We start from the raw sequence: 27745 nt of genomic DNA on the forward strand, positions 1-27745 counted from the left end.
TTGAAAATGAAAGGAGTTACCAGTTTTCCTGTTTCTGTATTGTGATTTTCTGTTCAGCTGCTTTGTGTTTTGTTTCATTTATCACCATGCCCTCTTATTTAGCTTGTCTTAATTGTGGAGAAAAGGAGGAGTGATGTTTTGCCAATGAAAATAGTTGTTTACTACAATGTGAATAGGCTACTGCTGCAGCTCACTTTACTATTTTGAGAGCTACTAACTAAGCAACATCTCCTGAAATAATAACATTATAAACAAAAAAATGCATGAGGACTTAGGACATGATCATGTGTTTTATTGTTTTAATCTTTAAATAGACTTATGAACTGGCTGTTCTTTCATTACCAAAGAGAGGTGGAGGATAAGACTTTAAAATTCATTTTCATGCTCTGAAAAGTATCAGTTTACAAACAAATACTTGTGAAAGATGTGAATGGTCATTGTTGTACCTTAGTTGTCCATAACTGAGAAGTAGTCTCTAGTTCACAATGGTCTCCTGTTCTATCTTAATTCTTTGGATAAAACATTCTAGTCTTTTCCATGGATAGGAAAGAAGCTAATTAACCATTTCATTTTTCAAAAGAAAGTTTTCTTGAAGAAAATGTTCTTCCTGAAGATGGTGTCATATTAATCATGCCTTTACCAAAGTAACTTCTAAGAAAGGCTTTAGTTACTATTTCATTGATTTTCCCATTTTTGTAAAATGCTGATAGAAAGACAATCCACTGCCTTACTAGTATGCTGCTTGAATTCCAGATTATTTTTTAAGTGGAGTGATTGTTGACAGGAGCAGTCCATATTGTAGGTATCCCCTCCTCAGCACAGCCCTTTTCTGTCTGACAGCCTGTTCCTGCTGGTCTGCAGCAGTTCTTGATGCAGGCGGAGCCTGTGTGTGACCCTGTGCTTAGCAGAAGCTTATGGTGCTGGAGACTGCTGCCAGATGTCCTGCAAAAATCTACAGCAGTAGATGAAGTGGACATCCTCGGGTGCAAGTAATCTATTAAAAAGGATTATTGGTACAGCAGGATCTCTGTGAAGGCATGCAGATTGCTCTTTTTAAAGTATAAAGTATATTCCTGAGTGCAGAGTTGATTTGGAAGATGAAAAAACAGATCATAAAGTTTACAGTACAGTAACTGTTTTATGCCTGTGAGTGCATATATGAGCCTTTCTCTGAAGAACCCACTCTTTACTTCAGAGGTTCAAGATCTGTCTTAAAGCTTGATGTTTAGTCCAGATTAACCAACCAAGTGGAAAGGCTTTTGAATATGTTTGTCAAAACAACCATAATGCACCTTTCCCACTTGTGCTGTAACATCACTGTGGCTGGCCTGTCATAATCCTTTAATAAGTAGATGAAAAAATGTTGGTCAGCTGTCTGATTTAGTAATGCTATTAGTCAGCAGCTTGTCACTTACAAGGTTTTACTACATTAACAGCCATGGAGAAAGAGATTTCTTGTGATCAGTATACTTTTCTGTGTCTGTTTTAATTATTTAACGCTGCTGATAGAGTTCATTTAAGTAAGAGACTGGGAAATTTCTTTTGACCCTGGCTGTTATTTTAGAAGAAAATGTTTGACGAGGTCAGTTTCCCTCCCATGTCTTACTGTGCTGTGTTATGGTCTATAAATGTGCTATTCCTATAAACCTTTGAGAAAAAGGTAAAATAACTCCTTAATGTAATTGCCATTACTGTAAGGAGTGTGATGACCTCATTTCTCTGTCCTTCTATGGTTAATAAAGAAACAGCAAGAAAATTATCAGGAACCTGTTCATATGCAAATGGAGGAAGATTTCATATTATGTTTTCATATAAAAATTGAAACTTATTTTCCTGTTTCTGAAGATAGTATGTTGAAATGACCTTATATGTTCTGATTTCTTGATCCAATATTTTGCTAGATCAACACAGAAAGCTAACACAAAGAAAGTTTCTCATGTTTCTTTCCTAAAAATAGATTTTTGTGTATCAGCAGTTAACCAAAAACCACAGAAACTTTTCATAGGTTTTTGAGCAGCAGCTTGATAAAATTATGGTGATATTTGACATGTGACAGGATGAAGTTGTCCCAAGGTCTTAGATGCTTACGTTTCAGAGGCATTAGCTTCAACACTAAATTTATTTGTTTTATCTAAGATGCTGAATGATACACTTGTCCTCCACATATGGTAAAAATACAAATTTGGACCAAGAAAGATGATCACGCTCAAAAACAAAGATGAGTTTTGCAACAAAACACCCCAAATATCTTGTTTATGATTGAAAGTTAATCTTCAAATGCATCCCCCGAGAATCTAAGTGTGTATTTCCAGTTTGGTATTTTGGCAAGTGTCTACATGAGTTCCAGCTGGGAGGCACATTTCCTGAGGAAACTGAGCAGAATGTAGGCATTAAAAACATAGCCTGGAAGGCCAGTCCCAGAACTGTGTGGAATTTAGTTGGAGATTTCCATTGATAACTAGGCCTTACTTTGATCATCTTTTTGTTTGAGAAATGAGAGAAAAAACCGTATCTAACTTTATTTCTCTTCTTGTAGGAAAGCATATTATATCAGTTACCTGAGCTACAAAAGCTGCCATTCAAAAATGCCCATCAATATTTAACTGTCAAATGTGTTAGCTAGAAGTCTGTGTTGTAAAATTTCAGAACTGGTCTCCTCTGATGACATACAAGCAAGAGGCTCTGGGGGGTTTGCCAGTGGGACTTGTAGCATGCTGAGGCACAGTGCCAGGCGAAGTCCTGCACTGGAGGTGCACTCTCATCTCCACGAATTAGTATCCCAGCCCCACATATATATTTTATTTTGGGACCTCCGCCTCTTTTTCTCTTTGCCTTTCCAACTTACTCTCTTATGTACTTTAGCACATCACCCAAACCTGAACTCTTCACCTGTAATTCCGTAGAAATCTGGCTTGTCTTGTCACTGCTCCTCCTTCTCCACGAGGAAGTGGTAGTTCTGCAGCACTGCCATGTTCCTTCAGCAGATGTTCTGAGATGAACATGCTTTGATACTCTGGTGATAACTGCCTCTGCAGGTGTTTTAGCTAAGCTGCCAGAGAAGTTAAACCAGTGCTTTTAATGTCATTACCATGCAGGTATGAATGAGTCAGGAAGAAGGAACTACTTTTTATTTATATATGGGTAAGATGAAGACTTGTTTTTCTTTTTCCCCATTCCTGTGTTCTTCAAAGAGTGGTGAAGCTTGTTGTGACAAAAGAAATTCAGATGATATTTTATATAATTACTACTTGTTCTTGGTTTAAATATCCAACACATGAGAGGAAGGAGGCAGTGCATATAAGTAATTTTTGTAAGAGATTTTTGCTTTTGGTTTATCTGGACAGGATTTGACAGTATGATATAGAAAAATCCTGAATTATCTGCAAAAACAAAATCATCTGGGAAATCTGAGGCTCTTGCTATTTACTTGTCTAAATGTATATAACTGTCTTGTTATCAGTTATCCTTCATTAATTTCTCACTTTAGTTTAATCTATATAACTGCAAGTGTTTTATTTTTCGAAACGTGGAGTACTTAGCATAAAGGGCCTTTGTGGTTTTTACCATTAGGCACTTGATTCTTCTAGTAAATAAGATACAGGCAACTTGTAGTTCTTAAGTATATTAAAAAAAAATCGAAGTAGGTTGTGTGAAACTATTAAATATGACAAAATTAAAATAATGTGATGAACATAATTTGCTGGTTCCTGATTCCAGTGTGTGTTGTGCAGGTATTTTGTTTCACTATGACCTGGAGTAGGTCAAGGTCTCACTTGGTTATTTGATTCAGAAAGAATCTGGGAACCTCTGTTAGGTATTTAGTTAGGATTGAGTTAGTACATCAAATTAAGTTCTCTAACAAGCATAATGAAGAAACCTTAGGTAGAACTTAAAAGTGCTATCAAACTGCTTAACTCAGCAAGTATCTGTACTCAACAAATCCTTTTTATAGAAGTGAACTACATTTCCTGTGCCAGCTGTGTATAGTCAGTCAAATAATGAATTTTTAACATATAAATTCATATACGAGATTGCTAAATTAAAAAAGTTAACCAAATACAGAAAACTATAAAAATACTGAAAGTAAAAACCATTCCCTCTACCTTGCAGAACCTGCCTCGATGTGCTTAGCATGACTCAGTAGTGCCCATTTTTGCTGAATAAGCATCTTATCAGAGTCAAATGCTTGTTCTTCATGACAGTGCAGTGAGGAGGTAATTCCACATGATCATTCACTTGCAGGACAAGACTAACTAGACAACTGAGGTTATTTTGGGATTGTGCTTAGGCATAAGTACTGTGTGAGGCTAGAGAAGAACTACATCCAAAAACATCAGACAGAGCAAAACTGACTACTTGAGACTGCTCTGTTTTGTTAATTGAAATATTTTAAAATTTGTTGCCTTTGTAGTATCAGAATTTTCTTCAATTTGCTGTATAACTGATGGTGAAATTTGTAATAGAGTTATCACCTGTTGGCACTGCTCATGAATTCCTTCCTCACCTCCTGCAATATCAGGCTTGGTCTATGCCTTCCCTGAGCTGAAATTCTGCAATTTTCCACTCCTAGTTAAGACTTGGAATGTAGATGATATCTCATTATGCTAGCGGATTCATTTGAGATTTGGATTATCTGGGGGAGAGTCCCTGGAAAAGGGAGTCTGGGAACTAAAGCTGCTCAGCTTTCTCAAACTGTGCTGTGCACAGAATCTGCAAGGGAGCTGGATTCAGAAGTGGGTTAGAGTGGTACAGAAGGGGATCCTCGCACTGCTGGTGGCACACCTTTCCTGTGTGCTTTCCCTTGCCTGCTGTTACTGTGTGTTTTTTACTCTGGATATCAGCAACTGTTTTTACCTTTTTTTTCTCCCTAAGTACATCTTATACTGGTTATTCCATATATGTTCTTGAGTAAGTTTCATCAAACCATTGGAATTACTGTTTTTTACTGTTGTGTGAGAAGTATCTGAACCTCTGTTTTCAGAAGATAGGAATGGTTAGTTACATACATAACTACTGATGCAATGGATATAAAAATTCTGCCAGCCAAATGTAGAGAGCTGATCTCATCTGTTCTTTGCTCAAGTGCCTGATCTAGTCTAGGCAAAATCTTTAGGGAATTTAGCTAGAAATATATGTATTTGTTGTGCAAGTGATAACTACAGTGTAATGATCCTTTTTTTAAAAATATGACCAAATTCCTTCACAAAATTCTTGCAAAAAATTCTTGAAGCACAACCAACTTGAGTAAGAACAGGAGTACATATGTGTGCTTACAAAAGCCATATTCTGTCAAAGATCAAATCTCTTGGCCAAAGCATAGTGAGATTGGGGGATTTTTATTTTCAGCGCGAGGGTAACGATTATATCGTCTTTTTCTTTCTGCCTCTTTCTTCAAGCACGGTAGTGGGAAATGGGTTTGTCTATGTTTTTATGTTGGTAGGTCATAAGAGAACTCCTGACCTGAATATCATTTAATGGAATATGAGAAATATCCTTAGTAGTAGGTAACAATACAGGTGCTGTCTGTAATTTGCAATATTTATCCCTAAGTATCTGTATGTACAGTATCATATGCACCTTTTGCTTAGTACTCTTTTAATGAAGTTGTTTTCAGTTCTTCAAGGGACATGAAGCAAGCTCTGTAATCAAATGTTAGGCAGACAGGGAAGGCATTAGCGGTCATGCTCAGAATAATTTTTCTTCTACAGTTCAGTAAAGCTTCTTATTGAAGTATTCAGCAGTAGAAAGAAAAGCTGTGGAACCTACATTACAGGGCAGAAACTAACTAGTAATTACATGAGATTGTTAAGATTAGTAAGTTAAAACTCTTGTGCTCTGTACAGGCTGTAGCTGGGCAAGACAAAACCACATTTGTGTCTTAGAAAATAAAATACCTCTAAGAATCCAAGGGTTTGTATTTTTTTAATATATCATCATGTTCTATTTAAGACTTTAGTGCTTTGCACTATTGTAGTGAAATGATCAAAGAATGAAAAAATATTTTGAATTGGCTTAAACCAAATCTCTGCATAACACTTCTGTAAAAAGTATATTACTTCTTGTGTTGTTCACTGCTGCTGTGTTGATCTTGTTTGTTGGTTGTTTTTTTTAAAGATATTGCTCTAATGTTCTTTTATTCTACTCTGTGTGATTTTTTTTTTCTTATTTCTCTAATTTTAGTTTTATTTTGGAACCATGTATTGTGGCAGTTTTGGCCAGCACAATATAAGAAAGATATTAAGCCATAAGAGTGTCCAAAGAAGGGCAATGAAGATGGTGAAGGGCCTTGAGGGGAAGCCGTGTGAGGAGTGGCTGAGGTCACTTAGTCTGTTCAGCCTGCAGAAGAGCAGACTGAGGGGAGATCTCATTGCAGTTACAATTTCCTCGTGAGGGGAAGAGGAAGGGCAGGCACTGATCTCTCTGCTGACCAGTGACAGGGAATGGCCTGAAGTTGTGTCCGGGAAGGTTTAGGTTGGGTATTGGCAAGAGGGTCTTTGCCCAGAGGGTGATTGGGTGCTGGAACAGCCTCTCTAGGGAAGTGGTCACAGCACCAAGCCTGACAAAGTTCAAGAATTGTTTGGACAATGCTCTTGGTCCTGTGCAGGGCCAGGAGTTGGACTCAATGATCCTTGTGGACCCCTTCCAACTCATTCTGTGATTCTGTGATGTTTATTCACATATGCCTTGGTGCAGTTCTGGATGTGGGAGGTATGTGACAGCATGAAATCCTGCCTGGACCTCTATGCTCTGTATCAGAATGCTCAGAGGAAATATCAGCATTTAACCTACTGTCTTGATACCAGTCATCACGGCTCCTGGGGACTTCCTTCAGGTGTTGTGTTACAGGCTTGTCTGGAGAAAGAGGACATTGCTGAGTGCTGATTGTAGTTTCTGCCCACCTCAGAGTGGTTTCTGTTTCTCCCTCAGATATGAAAAGTTGCTTCCATGTGTAATTCACTCATAATTGCAGATCCAACTAGTAAAAGTGAACTCTCCCACTTGATTTTTTTAGCTGTACCTAAAATATGTTGTTCGGTGAGAAAGGCAAATCCATAGAATTTCTTAAAAATTGGGGTTTTTTAGAGAACTTCAGCAGTTATGCTGTCAAAGCCTGTATTTAGAGCAGTAGGACACTATATTTGTAATGTAGTTTTTAATTTGCTCTTTCTCATTGAGCATAGTGGATCAGGAGATGTAAAAGAATGCAGCTTGTCTTACTCTTTACCGAATAAGTGGAAGAAAACCAGTAGAGCTGTATATGGAATTAAATAATTTTCTCATTCTTTCTGTACCTCCTTTTAAAAAGAACCCAAACAAACCAAACTAAAAACCAACTATTTTAGATACCTGTTATCCTGTGTGTTTATTTAGTTGCTTGTAATTTTCTGGGGGAATAAATCCATATATGTTACTAGTTTTAAATATTTTTATTAGTAAGAGAACAAAAGCTTGATTTTTGCTAACTGAAAAAAATAGCAATTTTGTTGTTTGTTTCTTAGGATAATACTCATTCTTCTTTTTATTAGTTAATGTTTTTAAAAAATCTTCTGAATGTCTTGCCTGGATTATAAAGAAAATAACTTGGAGTCACTTATGAGACTGAAGATGCTTGTATTTGATTGTTTATGTAAAATAAAGTTTGTGACATGAATTTAGTCGGTGTGGGTAAAAGTTTATTACACTTAGTTTTGATAATACAAAGCATTATCTAAGGTCATTCTCTTCATTGTTCCCTCTGTTTGCTTAAGTAGTTTGCAGTTCATTAATGATTTACTAGAAACAATAAAAATGTGACTCAACTAACTAAATGTAAATAATTTAATTTGCCTAATGTATTTATAATGTATTGAGCATATTTGCAGTTTTAGCAACACTTCAGTGGCATTCTCTCTCCATTGGCAATCCACTTTATAGGCATGATCAAGTTTTCCAGAGAAGCTGATGATCCAGCATGGGAGGTGAAGGCTACTAAATTCCTCTGGGAGAGTTTCCAGGGATAGCTTTTCTTGCACGCCAGTCTCAAAGCACAGGCATAGTACCCAGTGAACTAGTCATAGATCAACAGTTGGGGAAGAAGATGTTGCTTCCACACCTGCTTGCAACTTCCTTGGTTGTCAGACGTCAGTGGAAGGCAGTGTCCTCCCACAGGCAGGGATGAAAACAATCCTCTCCTGCCGCAGGCAGTGTTAGCAGTTCTGGATCAGCACATTTCTAGCAGTAGCACTCTGTATGAGGCCACTCTTACGTTTGACTGGAAAACATGATTTTTTTGCATCACCTCCTCCTAAAAGGCAAATCCAGTATTTTCTTGCTGTTTTAATTATATCTTCATTTCATCTCCTGGGGAGGTTCTGAAAACAGCACAAGGTTTTAACCCAGGAGCCATTCAGACTAGGTTAGAAAAATGTAGCAAGGAAAGATTATTAGATCAATGACCCCTGGATGTCAGAGATGATCCAAATCTTGTGTACTACATATGCTAAACTACCCTTCTGCAGTCTGAGCTGGAAACTCCTGCCAGAATTGCATGGATTTGTATGGCTGACCCAGGCTCTGCAATCCCTCACAACATTTTGGGGGACTGTACTCATAGTTAATGACTTGAACTTTCCTCTTCGTTGCTGGGCCAACAAAGGAGTAGCTTGTGCATCCCTGGATAGCATTGCTGCATTGCCCACTGGAGTGCAGGCTCCTTGGAAGGCTGTATATGGGCAGTACTCTTTTCCATCCTATTTTTCTTGAATACTTTGAGTGGCAAGAATTCAGCTCCCCAGCATTGTCCTTCATTCCCCTAAGAGATTGTATCAGTATTTGTTCATAAAGGTCTGTAAGTAAATTCATAAGGCACAATAATGGTGGTGGAAGGAGTTTATTCTGAATGGGTCCATCAGTGGTGTCAGGAGTGAGGAGATGCTAGTTCCCAGCCTGGCTCCACTGCTGCTGCTGCTGGGAGCACAGATGGAGTCTGGGGCAGACAGGGCTCTCAGGTCACATCCAGGGTCCAAGGAGAACAAGCTTGTTCCAGGAAGGCTGGCTATCAGGAACAGTTTTGTGAATGTCTTTAGTAGATAAAGTGAGTGTAGTTTGCCTTTTTTTTTTTTTGTCAAACAAAGCAACTTAACAGCATTAAAAAAATCGGTATATGCTGCTGCCTACTTCTGAGGTCAGCATCATCACTGTCATTGGTGCTACAAACACTAAGGGCAGCATGAAGTCTGGATCTGTTCATTTCCTGCTGGAAATACTGGCATGAATTATGTGCATGAAGTACCTTAAGTGTGATGATTAGATAGCATATTGCCGTGTGACTCATGTTGTTCATTGCTGTTACCATGGCTGTCACAGCTACCTTGTGAGATGCTTATATGAATATTTTTTATAGCATTGAAGCGATGGTATTAGCAAGTGTTGGGGATTTTTGTTTGCGTTGTGAGCTGTGTTTAAAGTCAATATTTTTAAAAATACCGTCTTCGGAAATTGTTCTGATCCATGGGATATCTTGCTTAATACTTAGAAAACTGTTTCTGTTTTTGTTATCATGAAGACGAAGGAAATCTGTTTAGCTGTAGGCGCTGCCTCTGCAAACCGCAGTAATTTTGTTATTCAATCACAAGAATCTAATGTAAATCCCGGTTGTCATCCTCTTTTTTATTGCTGTGTTTGAGTTTTTTGTTGGGTTTTTTTGGGGGGGGGCAGGGGGAGTTGTTTGTTTATTTTTAAGTATTACAAACTGTGAAATAGCCATTGTCTTTCAATACATAACACCAGGAGAAATGTACCTCATCTTTTAAAAGAAGCTATGTTTTATTTATCAGTACATGCTTATTTTAAACCTAATTGAGCATATATAGCTGCATCTGCATAACATAATTAATATACTAGAAGAAAAAACATATTTTTCTATCATGTTGGGGGTTTTGCTAAAGATTAGTATAATCGTGTCTTCTTCCTGGATTATGACTTTAAATACAGATAAACTTTCACATATTAATACAGCATTTTCGTGATGATGAAGGTTGTTTAGCAGGCAGTCTCAGCTTCTATTTCCAGTACAAATAACATTGATCGGGGGGGGGGGTTGTTTTTCCTATGGTGACAAATTTAAAAGATCTCTTTAGCTCTGTTAAAGGTGATATGATGTTTGAATCATTAAATTTGCTTATTCTTTTCGTTTTCAGTTCTTTAATTTTTGTGTTCATTTTCTTACAGGAGTTATTTTAATTTGAAATGTAATTTGTGTTCTCAAATCTGTTATGTTTGTTTTCATTTGCCAAAAGCTGGCAACCAGACAGAAAACTATAGTTTTGGTCTTTTCACGTATGTGGCTGTGTTGACAAGCAATCCATAAGAAAGTGATCTTTTGATTTGCAAGGTAATTAGGTATTGCTACTTCTTGTTGCAGAGTGCTCACTTGGCCATGATTGATACCCTCATGATGGCGTATACGGTGGAGATGGTCAGCGTTGAGAAAGTGATTGCCTGCACTCAGCAGTATTCAACCTTCCTCCAAGCTACAGATGTACCTTATGATATTGAGGATGCTGTCATGTACTGGATAAACAAGGTATGAGTACTGGAAAGGCAAGCTGACTTTCTTTGTAGCCTATGTGATTCGATTAGGGATGAGAGGGTAGGATATGTGTGTATGTAGGTGTATCAGCACTGTGTCTGATAAAGACTGTTCCATTAGCCTGTTTATGGATAATAAAGAACACAATTTGCAGAAATAAGTTAAGCATGTTGTGTGAACCAAATAAATGGGAAGGCTAACTAAGTACTGTAATGTACATTATATGTGACATCTTAGCTGTCACTGTCACATTGAGGTGCCATGATTGCCGCTTGAGGGTCCTTCCTGGCTCTTTAGGACTTGTCATCTCATTGTGTGAGCTAAACCCAAAGGTATTGTGTTTGTGTTTGAACACCTCTTGCTTGAAGTGATCTACCTTCGCTGCATCATCAAATCAAGTAACAAGGATACACTGTTAATCAAATATGATCGAGCATAATAAGGAGCAAGGTAGTTCATACAATGTAAAGCTAACAAGATGCTAGACTGCATCTGAGACTGACATTGGCTGATTTTGCTTCAGGGATTTAGTCTGAAATAGTTATTTTATCTTTTTAGTTAACTCTGCGGTTGTAATTTGTAGACCTTTTGAAAGCTTGTAATTTCTATGATTTGTTTCTTAGACAACTGAATGAACTATTTTGTCTCTAGGTAAACGAGCATTTGAAAGACATCATGGAACAGGAACAAAAGCTAAAAGAGCATCACGGTGCAGAATCTGCAGGAGGTCAAAAGGTAGGTGTAGAAGTTAAGGTATTTAAACTAGAATAAGCATTTATCTGTAAACATAAACTACTTGCATATAGTATGTAAATATACATTTGCAGACACTGAACTTATAACTGCTTGTTAAAGAAAGAAAACTTGTAGTATTCATTTTGTTATTAGTTTTATCATTTTCATTAAAATACCCATTTAAAAGTAAAACTAATAGAATTGCACTTTTTATTCCCAGTTGTTCCTTTTGACAAATAAATCTTTGATAGCAGGCAAAACATCTGTTATGTTAGTGATAAGGAATTTGTTAAGATTAATGAATACTTTTGAATGAATTAGATCTACAGTCAGATCTGATATGCAAAAAATAGCACATTGTATTCATGGTTTTTAATATTTTTCCTTGTGTATTGTCTGAATCTTAAATGACAGATCTGTATGTGACATCATGAGGAGCATTGCTCTGGCTATGATCCAAAATACTGGTTGATTACAGGTTTTATTATATATACAATAAAAACAGATTACGTTTGATTTCCTTTCCCAACAGGATTTTTTTTCTTTTGTTTGTGAGGTTCAGTTAATTAAGTAGCATTATATACTCACCCAAATACAGAGGGATAGCATATACTTCTAGAGTATGTAAAATTGCTTGCTTCAGAACAAGATCATTTATCCTATTGAGATATAATTATTATTGGGGAATTGGTAATCAGTTTGAACACCCTTTGGTATTATCCCTGCACTTGAATGCAGAACAGATTTCTGAGCTTCTGCAAGGCTGTAATCCTTGTTCCTCTCCTGGTCTGTTGTCATGTAAGCTGCTGTCTCCTTTTCAAAGCTGCTCTGAAAGAGTTATGGGTTACCAGGCCAGATTAGATGTTCAGCTTCAAAAAACACGAATGTAGTGAATATCCTTCAATTTGTATGGGTTTTTTAAATATAAGGAACGATGATGAGGGCTAATTAGGATGTGACTCAGCAAAAGAAAATGGTGGGTTTTACAATAGTAGTGTGACTGATGCATATACCCTGATATGGAAAATTTAAGCTGTGTTCAGTAGTGATAGTAGATTACGAATCTGGAAAATGAGATGTCCTTGACAAGGTGCTCCAATTTAGATAACACAACGTAAACAGAGGGCAGAGAGATGTCTTGTGTACCTCTGTCCTCTAGTGATTTTTCTTTTTACTGAAAATAATAGTAGGTAGTTTTATGTGGTTTTTAGGTCTCTTGGAAAGATGAGAATAATTTTTAAAATTAAAAGTGCATGAGAGTCATAATATGACAAACAAATATATATAAAAAAGATTGTTATCAGAGCAATGCCATAAAATTATCTGTATTTGTATTATCTATATTTGTATTATTTTTACTTATATTATAGTTTGCATTTTATATTAGGAATAAAATGATAAAATTTTTAGTTTATAATTTATCTTCAACGGCAGCATTCTTGACTCAATTGTTGAAAAACCTGTATAGTTTGTTATTCTGATCCTATAAATGGATTCAGTTGGAATAACACATTTACATAAAAATGGTATATATTGTGAAGCTGTAACACAATAAGAGCCCAGTTCTTTTGGCCAAGGTACAAATGCATTTGCAAAAAATCAAAATCATTTAACAGTTGCCATATCATGGAAAAAAATATTTAAGGCCTTCTATTCTGTACACTAAATTTTCGATGCTATTATCCCAGGTATATGTTATGTTCTTTCCCTAATTGGGGGATTCAGCTGCATAAATTACTTTAAGTAAGATATTCCGTGCTAGGGAGTTATGTTAACATTGAGATTATTAAGCTCCAAGTTTTCTTTGAGAAACACTGGTCTGTTCAACTGATGACTAATTTACTGTGAAATCTCAGCTATTCTTTTTGTCATGATGGCTTTACAAGGCAAACTAATGCAGATGCATTGGATGAGTCAAATGCATCCAATCAAGTTGGTCAGAGTTTCTCACAGGAGTTTCTGTTAAATTATCAGCTGGCTCCGGTCAAGCATCCTAGTATTCATTCCTTGATACCCAGGTGCTTTACCCTGATTATCTGTCTCCATATTGCATCAGTCCATGTATTTCTCTTGTAAGAGCTCAGAATCAATGATAGCACTGACCTTCCAACCTGTACTCAGCAAAGCTGTGTCAGAACTGTAGCTAAATTCCTGTACCAGGTTTGGGTGTTGCTGAAATATCTGTATAATGTTTCTTTTCATGCTGTTCCTGAGTTTAACTATTGGTATCAGTAGATGTTCTTAGATTAAAAAAAGGGGAGAATTAAATTCTGCCTTTATTTAAACTAAAGGAATATAACATGCTTTTCCATTTTTATGGAAAAAATTAAATTATACTTCTAGATATTTATTTAACATTTTTATTCTCATATTACAGTTGTAGCTTAATTCTCAGCAGCTGGATTCAATTGTTTTATTTTCTTCAATTTTTTTAAACTCCTAATTGCTGCTTCTGTTTGTATCTTAAAACTTAACATGAAGGGGAACCGGAATGTTCCATTGTGCAGCTTTTCTGTCTTCCACCATCCTTTTCAGGTTGAGGCTTTATTATGTAATTTAGGTTCTCTGGGTTACCAACACAATTAGCAGTTCAAAAGGTGATGACTCCATTCTAAAATTTAAGAAACTTTGCAATCTCCCTTCTGATCTAGGCAAACACCTTTGGATATTTGAGTGTTTTGGAACTAAATTTAAATTATGAATGCCCCTTCCGCTGGTTAAAGAGATGACCAAACAAACAGGGGAAGAATAGATCATTGTAGTTATCTTTCCTTCAGTTTTCATTTCTGGCTAAGAAGCAGTAAAATCAGGTACCTAAAAGGTGGCTGTTACCTAAAGCTAACAAGTAGATTTAATTTCATCATATCCTACTGTGATAAATTCATAATCACTTGTGAAAAATAATTTCAGTGTAACCCTCAAGTCTGCCAAATTAATGCTTTACTGTCTTGTTACAAACCTGTAGTGAACCTTTTTGCAGTAAACGATAAATCTCTACGTTTCTAAAAGTTTTAAGCATCATATAAACAGATTAGTAGATAATACAACTGATAAGATATACCTATTTTATATTTCTGGATGGATAAAACCAGTGCTAACACATTATGAGGTTGCTTTTGTTTTCTTTCACTTAATTCTGCTACTGCCTGTCTGTAGAAGATGAGAGGAAGGAGTATGTATGATTTTAAGTTCCAGGTAGTCCTCTGGATCTTGATCACCTGGTGATTTGTGGTAACTTCATCCATTTCTGGTAGAGTCTCTGCATCTTTTTTCACAACTAGGATTTCCAGTTTTGTAGTAAATAGCTTTGGTTTTCAGGCTTCCATTGAATAATATGTAGTGACTGCACAGTTGCACTGGTTAAACTATTGATTTTCAATGTAGTTGGAGCTTTCTCAAAAACCTGTTGTTTTCCCATCTGCTTCTGTGATTGAGACTGAATCAGTCTTAACAGATTTAAGATAAGTAAATGCAAATCCTATGAGAGAAACAAATGTATGAGTATTCATCAAGTACCTGCGTTTTTCAAAAGTTTTTTTTAAATTAGTTTAAACAGTGCGACTTTTTGCGTGAAGGTAAAACACTAACGCCGTAGTTCCACTTTCAATTTAATGTTTCATAAATCCACACTGCTAGCAAAAGCTAACCTGTCAAGAAGAAAAATTTGCAGCAGAATCAGCTTCTTGATTAATGCATAGCTGCATGAACACAAATGATGGTGCAAGGAAGACAGCAGAAACAAGTATTTAATGAAAGGTGTGACTGCCATGTTTTGGCACCATAGGATGAATTCAATTTATCATAGTCACGTTTAAAACCTTGTTGGGGGATAAAAAAGTCTCCTTGTAAAGAAGACTTTTTGTCCTTTCAGGTTTTGTTTTGTGTGGAATTATTTTCGTTTTTTCGTTGTTGTTGTTTTAAACACTGGGAGAAGTCAGCCAGGATTCTCTGCTTAGTTTGTTTTATAGTGACTGATTTTTATGAAGTTCCAGGGGAAGAAAGTTTGTTCTTGCTGATTGAAAGTGACAGTTCAACACACATTGAGTTCCCATTATGTTGTCCAAGAGATTTCAGTTTTTCTTTCTCTCTTTTCCTTTAAGTGGCTTTACAAAGTGTATATTTCTAAATCTTGGGGTAATTTTGAATTTAAATTTGGTTATCTTAAATCTTTCAGTGCTTTGAATCATGGTCATCTCAACCATAATTTCAACCAAGTGGATAAATAAAAATATATATTGGATTACTAGTTTTGAGTTCAGTTACTGTTACAGAGAGCTAGTCTTGAGAATTGAAACAAATTTGTGCTTTTTTCCAAAGAGTAGTTCTTTAGCCTATCATTAAATAGACATTGGTGGCCTTTTTTAGTCCAAATCTCAAATACACTTCACCTTGATAAATCCAAGAAGAATGTTCCTATCAGAATTAAGCAGAATAATAGGCAGCCTAGGTCTGTTCTCAGTCAATTTATCTAAAACCCTGTTTTATGATATAGTTTAGAATTCGTGATTGCAGTTGAAAATTAAGATTTGTTTTCAAATTCACATATTTTCCCATACTTTGACTATATTTCAGTGATATGAAGAGATACTGAACCCTGTGGAAAGTGCTTTATTTGGGTGTGACAACAGAAATGTCTAGAGCCACACGTGGGCATGCATCTTGTAGTTAATTTCTTTCTAAGTGCCTTTGGGATTCTCCTCTGCAACAATCCAGTTAAATGGAGGAGAAGAATACTGAGAATAGCCCTGCTACTAATGGACACCCTTTAGTGCACAAGAGCTTTTTTGCATAAAAGCTCTGTATCGTTACTGGAGCTGTTTTAAAGGTTTAACAACTACATAAAATATAATAAGGTTCCACTGCAGTTTTTTCCGTAGCAGTTTTCAAACTTCGTTTTTATCACTCCAAGAAAATATTCATCTTCATTTAAAAAAAAATTTCTTTCCTGCACTTTGGTAATGGGTTTAACTTTTATTTTTCCTAAAACAAAATCCACAGAATGATAAAGTTTTCTGTATGTATTTATAGTACTGATATACAATATTTTTATTCTTAATAGTAGAAATATTATACCAAACTAGTGTGTAGAGTTACAGAGAAAAATCAATTACTTCAGTGTGCTTCAGATTAGTATTTTTTGATCACGTATGAGTTTAGAGTTGTATGTACCAGTTCTGATCATTCTCTGCCAGCAGTCAGAATTCCATCTGCATTTCAGGTCATTGCACATCATGCAGCTGATGCTAATGTGATTTGTCATTGCAAAAATATAACTGCCTGTACCTCTTGTTGTTCTGAAAACTGTCATACGATTGTTTAAAAATACTGTTGAATGTTACTGTTTGGCTTGAAGTAACTAACACAAGCTTCACTGCAGTTGGTTGTACTGTACTACAGTGTGTTTATCCTTTTTTCCATTGCTTTAGCTTCCCTGCTTCCCCATGTGTGCTGCTGGTGTTCATTTTGATACTTGTGATCATGACTTCAAGTCTCAAATGAATTCCTCAGTCGGATTGCATATGTAGAATACAATTAGATGTGTGAAAGCATTTCATAAAACTGCATTGATCTGACAATCTTATCTCTTCATGTGGGAAAATTATAATGTTGATCTACAAAGAGTGCAGACATATTTCTCCACTGTTATTGCTGCTAATTAGCTCAATACACAGAGGTTATGGTGCACTAATGCTTACCATTAAATTACAATTCACTGTTATACAAAACTGAGAATGTTAAAGAAAATTGCTTTGTAAAAGTAATTTATGAAATCTGATAAAATGTTCCTTTTTTTTTCCTTTGCTTTTTGCTTTTATTCTTTTTTCCTACTGCTTCCTCTGAAGTCTCCTACCAAATGGTTTTGGAAACTGGTTCCTGTAAGTTTGCCCAACTGCTTCACTTTGATCAAATTGCTTATTTTGGGAATGGCTTTGTCCATGTCATGCTGGTCTAATCATTCATTTCATTTATCTGTATGAGAGAATTTTATAAGAGATTGCCCTGCAAAGATATGCGTACTGCAGAAGCCTACTTTGCAAGGTAACCTGTGCAAAAGAAATGAGATAAAATGCTGGATAAGGAATTACTTTTCAAGCAGTCAGTGGGTCTGTACAAGGCAGTGCTACCCAATATTAACTCATGTCAAATGATCAGGATATTTGCAAACTACTTTTTCATAAGCTTTCAGTAATCACATGCTATTTGATACCAATTCTCTTTTAAAAAGAGACTTGCAGAAATAGCTTTTGATTATTGATGCTACATGGAATCTGAAATCTTATTATATGCAATCATTACACCATTTGTCCAGAATTCCCGATTTTTTTCGGCTGATTTAAGACTGCTTTAATCTCTCCCCACACAAAGTAACCTAAAGCAGTCTACTTTTAGTGAGACTATAATTTCACTAAAAGCAATAACAAATAACTGTTCATGTCTGCAGTAATAATCAAGTTTGTTTTCTCTGTGCTGTGTCAACTTGGTGTTATCATTACTTTCCTCTATCATGCAGTAATTCACCCCTGAAATGCATTCAGATTATTTATTCTGCAGCAGGTTTTGCTGCGAACAAAATAGTCAGCTGTTTAGGTATATGCAGAATTGCTTAGGTACATGCAGAATTGCATACTTCTAGTCTGAATTCCAAAGAACTAATTCTGAGCTATCTTTGCTCTGAGGATTACCAAGTAACTGATACAGCAGTCCCTCAGATATTTGCTGTCATAATTAGTAAAAGACTGTTCTTACATTGCAAAAACAGTTGAAAATAACAATAAAGGCAACAACAGAAGTTACTTGGTGTCTGGAAAACCAGTTTAAAAGTACTGTCTTCAGCAGACGAATCAGTATTCAAATTCCTAACAGTCTCTGTGGGCAATTTCTCTAAAATGCTATCTATTACAGTGGTGACACAGTCCTTCAATTTTATTTTGGAATTAAGATAGTGTAATTAAATGAAGGGAATAATGGAAAAAAAAAACAACAAACCAAGACTTAAACACTTTTTTTGGTCTCATTTTTACAAAGTAAGGTGGCTAATTCAAAGCAGTATTGGAATATGTTTGTGTTCTGTTTTTGTCTAGGGTGTTAGTTTACTACTGATTCTCTTCCTTTGCATAAAAATGGTATTCAAATATAGAACACTCAGTCTATTGAAAAGCTAACTCCAGTTTGCCTGCCAGTTGTCCATAGACAACTCGAACCAGTGGTATTTATGTTACTTTGAGTTGATGGTTCAGTTGAAACCCGAGTGCTACTGATAATACAATAGGAAGGCCGTGGCTCAGGCTGCTCTTAACAGTTCAGCCAGTCTTCTGCCTCTTCCCTTTATAAAGAACAAATGTTTCATAGAGAGAGATTCCTGAGCATACAAGCAGCTAAAAACTTACTCGGAGAAGTAAATTTATAACATGTTACTACTGCCTGGTAAATGTGTAAGAGCATTGATTATTAATGATTAACTCTGAATACACACAAGCACTTATGGCAGAGTAGCTGCTATGCTGTTGGCTCATCTTTATCTGACCTTGTTTGTATGCAAGTGTCTTGACTACTTGTTTTAAGTATAAGCTCAAAGATGCTAGATCAGAATGGGTTTGGATCTCAGAAGGAAGATGCCTGTATTAGTATTCATGTTTTAATTAGCACTAGAGCTTCATCATAAATGTAGAGGTTAATCTTTTGCGTTATTGCATCCATATATGGTAGAAAGCATTGCAACTGATGAGAAGGGTTTCTTCAAATGGAAGTTTATTAAAAATGCAGCACAATTACCAGTGTCTTTTGTTTTTTTCAGTGTAATTTCTCTTTTCAACCAAATTGAAACATGATGCCTGCTATACCCTACTGAACCTAGCAGATCAGGTTATATGAGTTTATTTTTCCTGAAGTAACATGCCTGGCATACTCTATAATGAATTAAGTCCTCTTTCTAGGTCCACTTTAAAGATATGACACAGTTTCTAGCATCTGTGGGCACTGTTCATAAGGCCAGTGAAAGTCTCATTAAAGTGGCATTATACTTCTTCACAGGATTTACTGTGCAAGGCCACTGTTTGAATACTCCATTAAAAGATGCTATTCAAAAGAATATATAAATTACACAGAGCTTGTTGACCATGGTGTTGAGTCCATCTCTATCCTGTATCTGTTATAATTATTCATGTTTAATCATAATTAAATGGTAGTATTTCGTAGACTTAGTTTCAGTCATTTTGAGGAGGACATATACAGACACAATCACATGGTATTTGAAATTTGCAGGATTTTCATCATATTGGGACAGTGGAGTGCCACAGTGAAAAAGAATGAACTTCCACTGCAAGCATAATTGGCCTATTTGATTAGAAATACTAGGGAGTATTAAGAACATGGAGAAAGGAATATTATTAATGCATAACAGTAGCATGATTTTGTTTGGTGCTAGTGAATTTTTCCTGTAGCATGCAAAAATGAGATTTTCATTTTTGTACAGCTTATTTGACACACAAATATCACTACACTAAAATTATGAAGTAAAGAATAACCTTTTTTTTAAAGAATAATTTTTAAAAAATATTAATTGGTTAAAGTATAAGTTCTCCAGGTCAAGTACAAGCCCATTATTTTTCTAGAACGGATGTGGCTGCTGTTGCCAGATTAGGCTTTGACTTCCTAGACCAGTTAGGGGACACTGACATTCACTGAAATAATCCCATGTGATCCTTGACATAAATCCAGTGTCAGTAAGTATAGCCCTCAGGGTTACTCTGTGGTTCCACAGACTTTTTTGCATGCAAAGCTCACTTAAACAATTCCTGCCCCACCCATAAAACCTCCATCTCTGCTCACTCATTCACTGCAGAAACAAAGGAGGAGAGTTGTTGTAGCTGGAGCGATGGTTTTGCCATGCAGTCCCATCAGCAATTGCTCCAGCACAACCAAAAAATGGAGAGTAGGAGATAGGAACTGTCAGCTTTGGACTTGCTGGAAGAGTAACATTCACAAAGACTTCTTAGAATCCCTTCAGGAAGACTTGCTGTTTAGTGTGTATAGATGAATTTAAATAGAATAAAATTAACTCAGAAACACTCTTGGCATCATAAGTAGTTCTGTGGTGTGAATGGAAAAGTAATCCTTCACTACTGCTTTAAAAATTTCTTAGTACATAATATTAACAAATTAAAATTTATACCACTTTCTTCCACCTCCATTTTTTTTTCCCAAGAAGAATTGGGCAAAAAACCTAAGAATGATAAATTCATTTTTTAAGTAAGCCCCCCTCTCCTATCACAAAAAAAAAAGAAACTCATTAAAAATATATTCACTGCAGATAAATGCTATCTCATCTGAACTAATGATCTCTTTATATGCCCACTTGTTTTTCAAAATGTTTCCTTTTATAACTGAGTTACTGCATGGTCATAACACTTGACCATTAATATTTCTCTATGACTGCTTATAGTGACACATGCTAGTAATAATCTACATTTGATGAACTCCACTATTTTCTTGGTTTTGAATTTGTCATGAAGTCAGTTATATAAGAATGAGATTTTGGGCAAAATATTTGGGTGTGTTAACTTCAGAGTCATGACTTGCCAGTAAACTGAAGTTTCACTAGCTAAGGGTTTGTCTCACTGTGTTTACACAGATAATTTTTGATCGTATAATGATGAGTGTTAAATTTTAATGAAGGTATATAATGCTATTAAGTTCAGTGTGCTATACAGAGATCATTAAAACTTGGTGACTTCAAAGGAAAGGCTCAAAATTAGTATCGTTCCTTTCCTCTTAGATATTATTTATGCCATTCAAAATGCGGCATAATATGAATAGTTTTAGAAAATTTAATACTAAGAATATTCAGCTATTTCTTGAATACTACTTTTTCACTAACAGGGTAAAAGCCTATAGTATAAATATGTTTCTTCATATGTTTTCAGAGCCCTTGTTTCTCTAAATTTCTTCATTCTATATTGTAGGCTCGTTACAGGAAGGAACAAACATTGCTTAAACAGCTGCCCTGCATTCCATTGGTAGAGAATCTGCTGAAAGATGGTACAGATGGTTGTGCTCTAGCAGCCCTGATCCACTTCTACTGTCCAGATATCATTAAACTGGAGGGTATGTCTGACATGTCTTTGGGCTTGTAAACGTGTCCATAAAAGTCTAAATGTTTGTTTGATAACTATGTGAGGGAAGGTGCTTGAATACAATAGGCCAAAGGCATCATTTGAGTGTGGTGAATTTAATATTAACTTTTTACCTATTTATTTTTACATTTAAATAAAAGGAACCAGGATGTCCTTCCCTGATGTGCTTGCTTTTATGTTGTCACACTAATATAAACATCTTAAGATATATTATTACAGATCTGACTATAACAACACATTGCATTTTGTGCTATGAAACTTGAAACCACCTGCAAAACTTATTCTTGAAGCTCCATAAGTGCTTTTTGTGAATCTGAGTAGTTATAGATATAAAACATGGAAGAGGTTAGAGTTAAGACTCTGCATAGCTGCACTCCGTGGCAAATAGTTGCTCTGTATTCTGGGCTTTTAGTTCATCTGAGAGCTCCTATATCACTTGTAAACAAAAATATACAGTCTAGAAGGTATTGGAGTCATGCTGTTCTATAATAGCAATTGTCTGTGATGATGAGCAGCTTCATCTCATTCCTCAGTAGCTTGGTTAAAGTTATATCTTCCTCTTGGCAACTGAGAGGCTCATGTAGCTGTAAAATGTCTTGGCAGCTAACACCCATAATTTTCTGCCTGTGTTCTGGCTAATATACCTTTGATGTCGTGGGAACACTTATAAAGAAAGATTCTGAGAAATCCAGGAATGTGAAGAAGGGTTTAAAGCTTACTAAGGACTAAAATCTGGAATTCATATATACAAGCACTTTATAGGGAGCTTCCAGCACAGTAGGTGTTGAAGATGAAAGACACGAAGACACGTTCACCATTCTTCTTCAGCTTGTGAATTTTGGAAAATAGAACTTTTAATTTACATAAATATTGTAGCCAAATACATACTGTTATATGTGATTAGGGAAGAGTTAAAACTTGGGTAGTGTTGAACAGAGTAACACCCAGTTCCTTCTGACTGTCCTAGCATGGCTGAAAACACAGACAGTCTGAAGGACCTTGTATTCCTTGCGTTAACCACATATGTACTTGCCAGCATCTTTCTGCAGACTTTAAACAGGACAAGGCACATGTCATCTTTGGAACTTTAGTTTTAATATTCTTGTTAGGTGTCCTGACATCATCTTCCCTGAAGATATATAAATATCATTGTCTCAGAAGTAAACTCAAAGGTACGCCAAAGCAACTAGAAATACTTTAAGATTTTGCTCATCTTCCCTGTATTTAGATGACATAATTTTGGTGCATGTTGAATTTTACTGAGATTTGGTTCTGTACTGGCACTGAAGAAAGGAGGGTAACAAAAATGCATATGCAAAAATGCTTAAAAATACATTTACAAAAAAGAAAAAAAATTATTCTAGAGTTCTCTGTAGTCTGAAATAGATCACTTCTCATTAAGACTTCATTTAACTTTCAAATCTAGGTTTCCTTGAAGGAATACAGAACTAGAAAGGGCTTCCTATGTCAGCGAGTCAAGAAATTGGCTATTGTACAAAATTATATAATCCCTTTCATGAATTTATCTTGTTCTCTCTCAAAACTGTCAAGCTCTTGAAAATCTGTACTCTTCTTACCCAATTTTTGTAACCGAGTTTTAAATCTCATTCTTACTTTCTGCCTAAGTGTGCCCTGTAGTCTGTCTTACATGTTTTTGTTGTTCCAGCAGTATCCTTTGGCTTGCATAGATTCTCCAAATCTGATGCCTACCTTTTTGATATATTTCCTTTCTATTATTTTAGACCAGGCAACTGAACCAAGCCTTTTCAGTCTCCCCTGCTGAAGTAGATTTCCATGTTCATTATTATCCTCAATAGTCTTCTTCTGCAACTAGTCCGGTTTTGGTTTATCTTTCTTGAATATGGATGGTCCCAGTTGTACCCAGAAATCCAGCTTGACATCTCATTACCTTTGTACAGTGCCTCTTTGTCACTACTGGAAAGAAACTTTCTGAGACATTTTAGCATCACGTTTGCTTTTTCCATAGCTGCAGGATGCCAAAGGCACATAAATATGTTTACAATGGCTAATAGATGATAACTTCCTGCTCTATATCACTCTCAGCTAGTGAATCACATTACAATTTTATTAGATCCAAATGCATGATTTCATATTTTGCATTACTAAATTTAATCTCCTTTCAGTCAGTTTAGTCAAACATTTTTTTCTATTGCTCATCGTCTGTGGGGTTGGATTGATGGACTAGGTATGACTTTCTCAGTATGGCAATCCTTACCCTGCTAGCATCAAAGTAGATTCTATGTCTGAAGAAACCTTTTATCCTAAACAATTCAAAACTTATGTGGAGCTCTGTCATACGCTGTTGCTTTAGGAATAAAATCTAATGCAGTCTCTGGAAGTATATTCCTTTTTTTTTCCTTCAGTCCTTCTTTTTACAAGGACTATCTTTTTTTCTTTTCTAGGAAGTTATTATTGTTACTTAATTTTCCAAGAAGCAGTCATAAAAAGAGAACAGGAGGTTATCTGGGCATAAATAGTATTGAGAGAATACTGTATAACTACAAGTCTGTTCACTTTGACCACTTCTTTGTCTTTAAATAGCACTTTCAAACAGAGAGTGATACTTCGTGTAACAGGCTTCAGCTCCTTGTAAAATCTCATCTCAAGCATCTCAATCTACAAACACAAATACATAAGACCAATCTAATGCTGCTTTTTTGTGAAGATTAAGGGTTAGTGGTATTAAAATGTGCTCTTGGATCCCTGTGCAAAGAAAAAGAACTAATATGTACAGAGAAAGGTGTGAAAAGATGTACATTTCCTATTGCCATTGCTCCATAGAAAATCTAATTGAAAAAAAATTCCATTAGTGATTATGGTTTTTCTTTACATGGAACTATTAGGGATGAGAGCATAACTTCCATCTTCACAGAAAGCAAAACAAAAACAAATAAACTTGTCAATGTGAAAAACAAAATTATTTTTTGCAAAAATGTCTAAATATATAAAAATGCAAGGATAAAATGCAGGTTAATAATTTGTTTAGTTTCTGAAATAGAAATATAAAAATCTCGGGGGGGGGGGAGCAGAAATCAAGTCTGAATCCAGAAAATGCTTCAGAATCCAGCAAAGCCAAAAAGCACTTTTTTGTAAATCTGTAACTGTATCTTATATTTGCTTCTTTTCTTCTTTTTTAGATATTTGTTTGAAAGAGACAATGTCTTTGGCTGACAGCCTGTATAATCTGCAATTGATTCAAGAATTTTGTCAGGAATACCTCAACCAGTGTTGCCATTTCAGTCTTGAGGATATGCTCTATGCAGCTTCTTCCATAAAGGTAAAAAAAAAAAAAATAATAAAAATGTGATCAACATCCACAGGACTGTTCTGCTCATGGTATGTTTAGTGGTTTTTTTGGTCTGTTGCTGTATAGCATCTCTTATGATGGAGCATGCAACACACAAATTTCAGCAACATGTAAAACCACCTTCTTTTGCCCATTGTTTTTCTAGTAATTTCAAAATATTTTTAAAAAAGCACTTGTGAAAGGATTTGTAAAAACTTTAATTTTGTGCAAAACTATTTCACACTTCTTTCTTATTAATTAATTGTTATTTAAAGCATTTAATCTGTGATATTTCTGTTAAAATGTAATAGTGATCTGCATCAGTTTAAATGTATTAAGGCTTTAACAAAAGGAGGAAATATTGAAGAGTTTATGGAATTATTGCTCTCTGTACTTATACATTTCTGTGTACACAATAATTTCATGGTTTTTAAACTTAAAGCTTTTTCATTTCTGTAAAAGTGTGAACTTACAAGTTAATTTCATTGGAAAATCCAGTGGTTTGATGCCCAAAACACAAGCAGGAACACAATTCCAGCAACTACATTTGTTTGAATAAGCAATTAAGTGTTTTCAATCATTCTAAAATTTTGCACTTTTAGAAGGAGAAAAAAAAAGCAACATTCTATAATTTTTTTAAGCCTATGTGGAAAACAAGGAGCAACTGAATGATTTCTTGCTTAACTCTAACTTAAATTTTTCATCATTATATTTCACCAAGACTTTCTTCTATATAAAACACTCTTCATTTGCTTAAGATTCTTGTTGTCTTGCCTTTAGGGAATGAAATACTATTTTTCTGAAGTCAGCATATCCATTGCAGATGGGATGTAATTGGTTTCTAAATATCTGGGTCATTTCACTGCTTTTATGATCTTTATAGCAATCTTGCAAGCAGAGTCAGAGAGGCCAGAGCTCACACACAGCTTTGTTGTCTCCTGTAGGGTTGAACCCAATCCTTTTCAAATAAGTAATGAGCTGCCAGGGTGAGTAAAGGCAGTAGCACTTCAGTCTAGACTACTTAGCAGTTGCTGGTTTATTTTGTGTACGCAAAGTTGCATAGTGACTGCTTTCAGTCAGCTTTTGGTGTTCTTAAATTTCAGATGCAGTAATCTACCTACACATTTGGGAAGTCTGCTGCATTGCAGTCTGTCTTGTCTGTAGTTCATAGTCCTACAACCACAAGGATCTCGAGTGGGACTCCTTCACTGCATTTTGATTGTTTCTCTCTGCTTACACATACATGGAATGCACAGCATTAATTACTCCTGTTCTGGTTCATAGCAATCAGTAAAATTTTATAGTAGTGACTTGAATTATTTCTCAAGCCAGTGTGCACTATGAAGTTTCAATGTTAACAAAGTAACTGTAGTAAATATTTTGTCGGTATCCTGATGCATCAGACTTTACACTTTGAAAGTGCTACAGACTCAGTGATTTTGCTGTTTCTGAACACTGTTTCTAGATAAGATTTAGAGTTCTTTCAAAGATTTTGAGTATTTCTAGAACAGAGAAAGCCCTTTTGTGATCATGTTATTACAAGTTGCTGTGGTGTAGATGCTTATTTAGATGTAAATGCTACAAAGCAAAGCTGCCAAGTTGTTCTTTTAAAACTTGGCATGGAAACTTCGACTAGTGCTACAAAACTCTGCTTTTCCAGTGTTAAGAGTTAATTTTCTTTAAAAATAAATTCATAGTTAAAGGAGCTCTTTCTTAGTTTTCCAGTGCATCTGATTAGAGTAAGTTTTAATAATGCGTATGTTCTCCAAAGAATTTTATTGTCACTTTGAAAAAGCTTGTATTGTAAATGGATATTTTAAATATTGCACATTGAATTACACTGGTTTGTAGAAGTCACTTTTATCTTGGCCTACAAAATTTACATAGTATGAAGTTTTAGGATTTATGAAAGTGTCTTTTTTAATCAGCTGAAATTCCTGTCTACTTTCAGGGTGGCTCACACTGCACAGTAGATTCCACTGTGCTTTTGGTTAAAAGTCTCTTACATTCATAGAAGTGATAGAAAAATTAAAAAGAACCAACTCCTGATACGTTACTGGAAAAAGCCTCCAGAAAAAAAGTCACAGCAGTATTTTTGGAATTACAGTGCTGTTCCTTGTGTGGTCCTAACAGTTGTACTAGGTGTCCTGACTTCATGCTAGTTTGTGAGAAGGAAGGGAGCAGAACCTCTTCTGAAGTGATCAGGCACGAAGTATGTCCCTTGCATTCCTCCCAGGGCAGACTGCACTGTGCTGTCACAGATTGAGGCAGGTTAGAGACAGGATATGATGCAGAAATTTGGTGCTGGACTTGACCAATGTGACTGTGCCTGCTTTTCGCTTTCCCATCAAAATGCACAGAAATACAGTCATATTAATTTAAAACTTCACTTAACAAGCATCTAAAGTCTTTGATACAGGCTCTCTGATTTTGCAGCAGATGAAACTGTTGGCTTAGTTCTGTTTTAGCACTGAGGAGAAATCCACTTTGTCTGGATTTCTAGACAGCTTTAATGTGCCATAATCAAAGGAAGCAGAAAGTTAAGTTTTGTTACTCCTCACTTGCCTATTTCACCTCCTCTAAGAAAAATACATTTGTGAAGCTCTTCATAAGATGTTTAGTAAGGCTACTGATATTAAAGAAAAAAAATATTTGAATACATTGCATGGATGCTTGAGGCACCAACAAGGGATCATACTGGTTCTGGTTGTTTTCCTTTGAGACAGACAAACACAAGTACAGAGAGATTACATAAAAATAATCACAATGTTTTCTGAGTCCTCTCTGCCTATATAACAAGAGGAAATAATAGAAAATCTTAGATCTCTCTTTACTTGCAGAGACTTCTTTTTTTCCCTTCTCCTGCAAGCAGTTTTATCCTCAGACAGGATTTATTTTTCAAGTATCCCGTTCTTCACCTGAATCTGGGAAAGTACATAAAACTGAAAAAACTGTTTCATTGTGTCTTGACATGCACTTACTCTGCCCTTTCAAAGAACA

The 27745-nt window shown here is 35.7% G+C and overlaps 1 protein-coding gene across 4 annotated transcripts in view; it reads left to right on the forward strand.

Annotated features, from left to right (window-relative positions):
• Nucleotides 1-27745, forward strand: part of CAMSAP2 (calmodulin regulated spectrin associated protein family member 2) — an 82225-nt gene that overhangs the window by 29810 nt on the left and 24670 nt on the right. For 2 of the 4 annotated variants that reach the window (XM_027666094.1, XM_027666095.1), the window contains exons 3-7: nucleotides 10403-10564; nucleotides 11222-11305; nucleotides 17149-17181; nucleotides 21268-21409; nucleotides 24597-24736. In XM_027666094.1, the coding sequence (XP_027521895.1) occupies nucleotides 10403-10564; nucleotides 11222-11305; nucleotides 17149-17181; nucleotides 21268-21409; nucleotides 24597-24736 (561 nt within the window). The remainder of the gene's footprint in view (nucleotides 1-10402; nucleotides 10565-11221; nucleotides 11306-17148; nucleotides 17182-21267; nucleotides 21410-24596; nucleotides 24737-27745) is intronic. The other 2 variants (XM_027666097.1, XM_027666098.1) reach the window with 1 other exon arrangement.

The sequence above is a fragment of the Corapipo altera genome, unplaced genomic scaffold, assembly GCF_003945725.1.
Source record: "Corapipo altera isolate COAL_440 unplaced genomic scaffold, ASM394572v1 119, whole genome shotgun sequence".
Classification (NCBI taxonomy): domain Eukaryota; kingdom Metazoa; phylum Chordata; class Aves; order Passeriformes; family Pipridae; genus Corapipo; species Corapipo altera.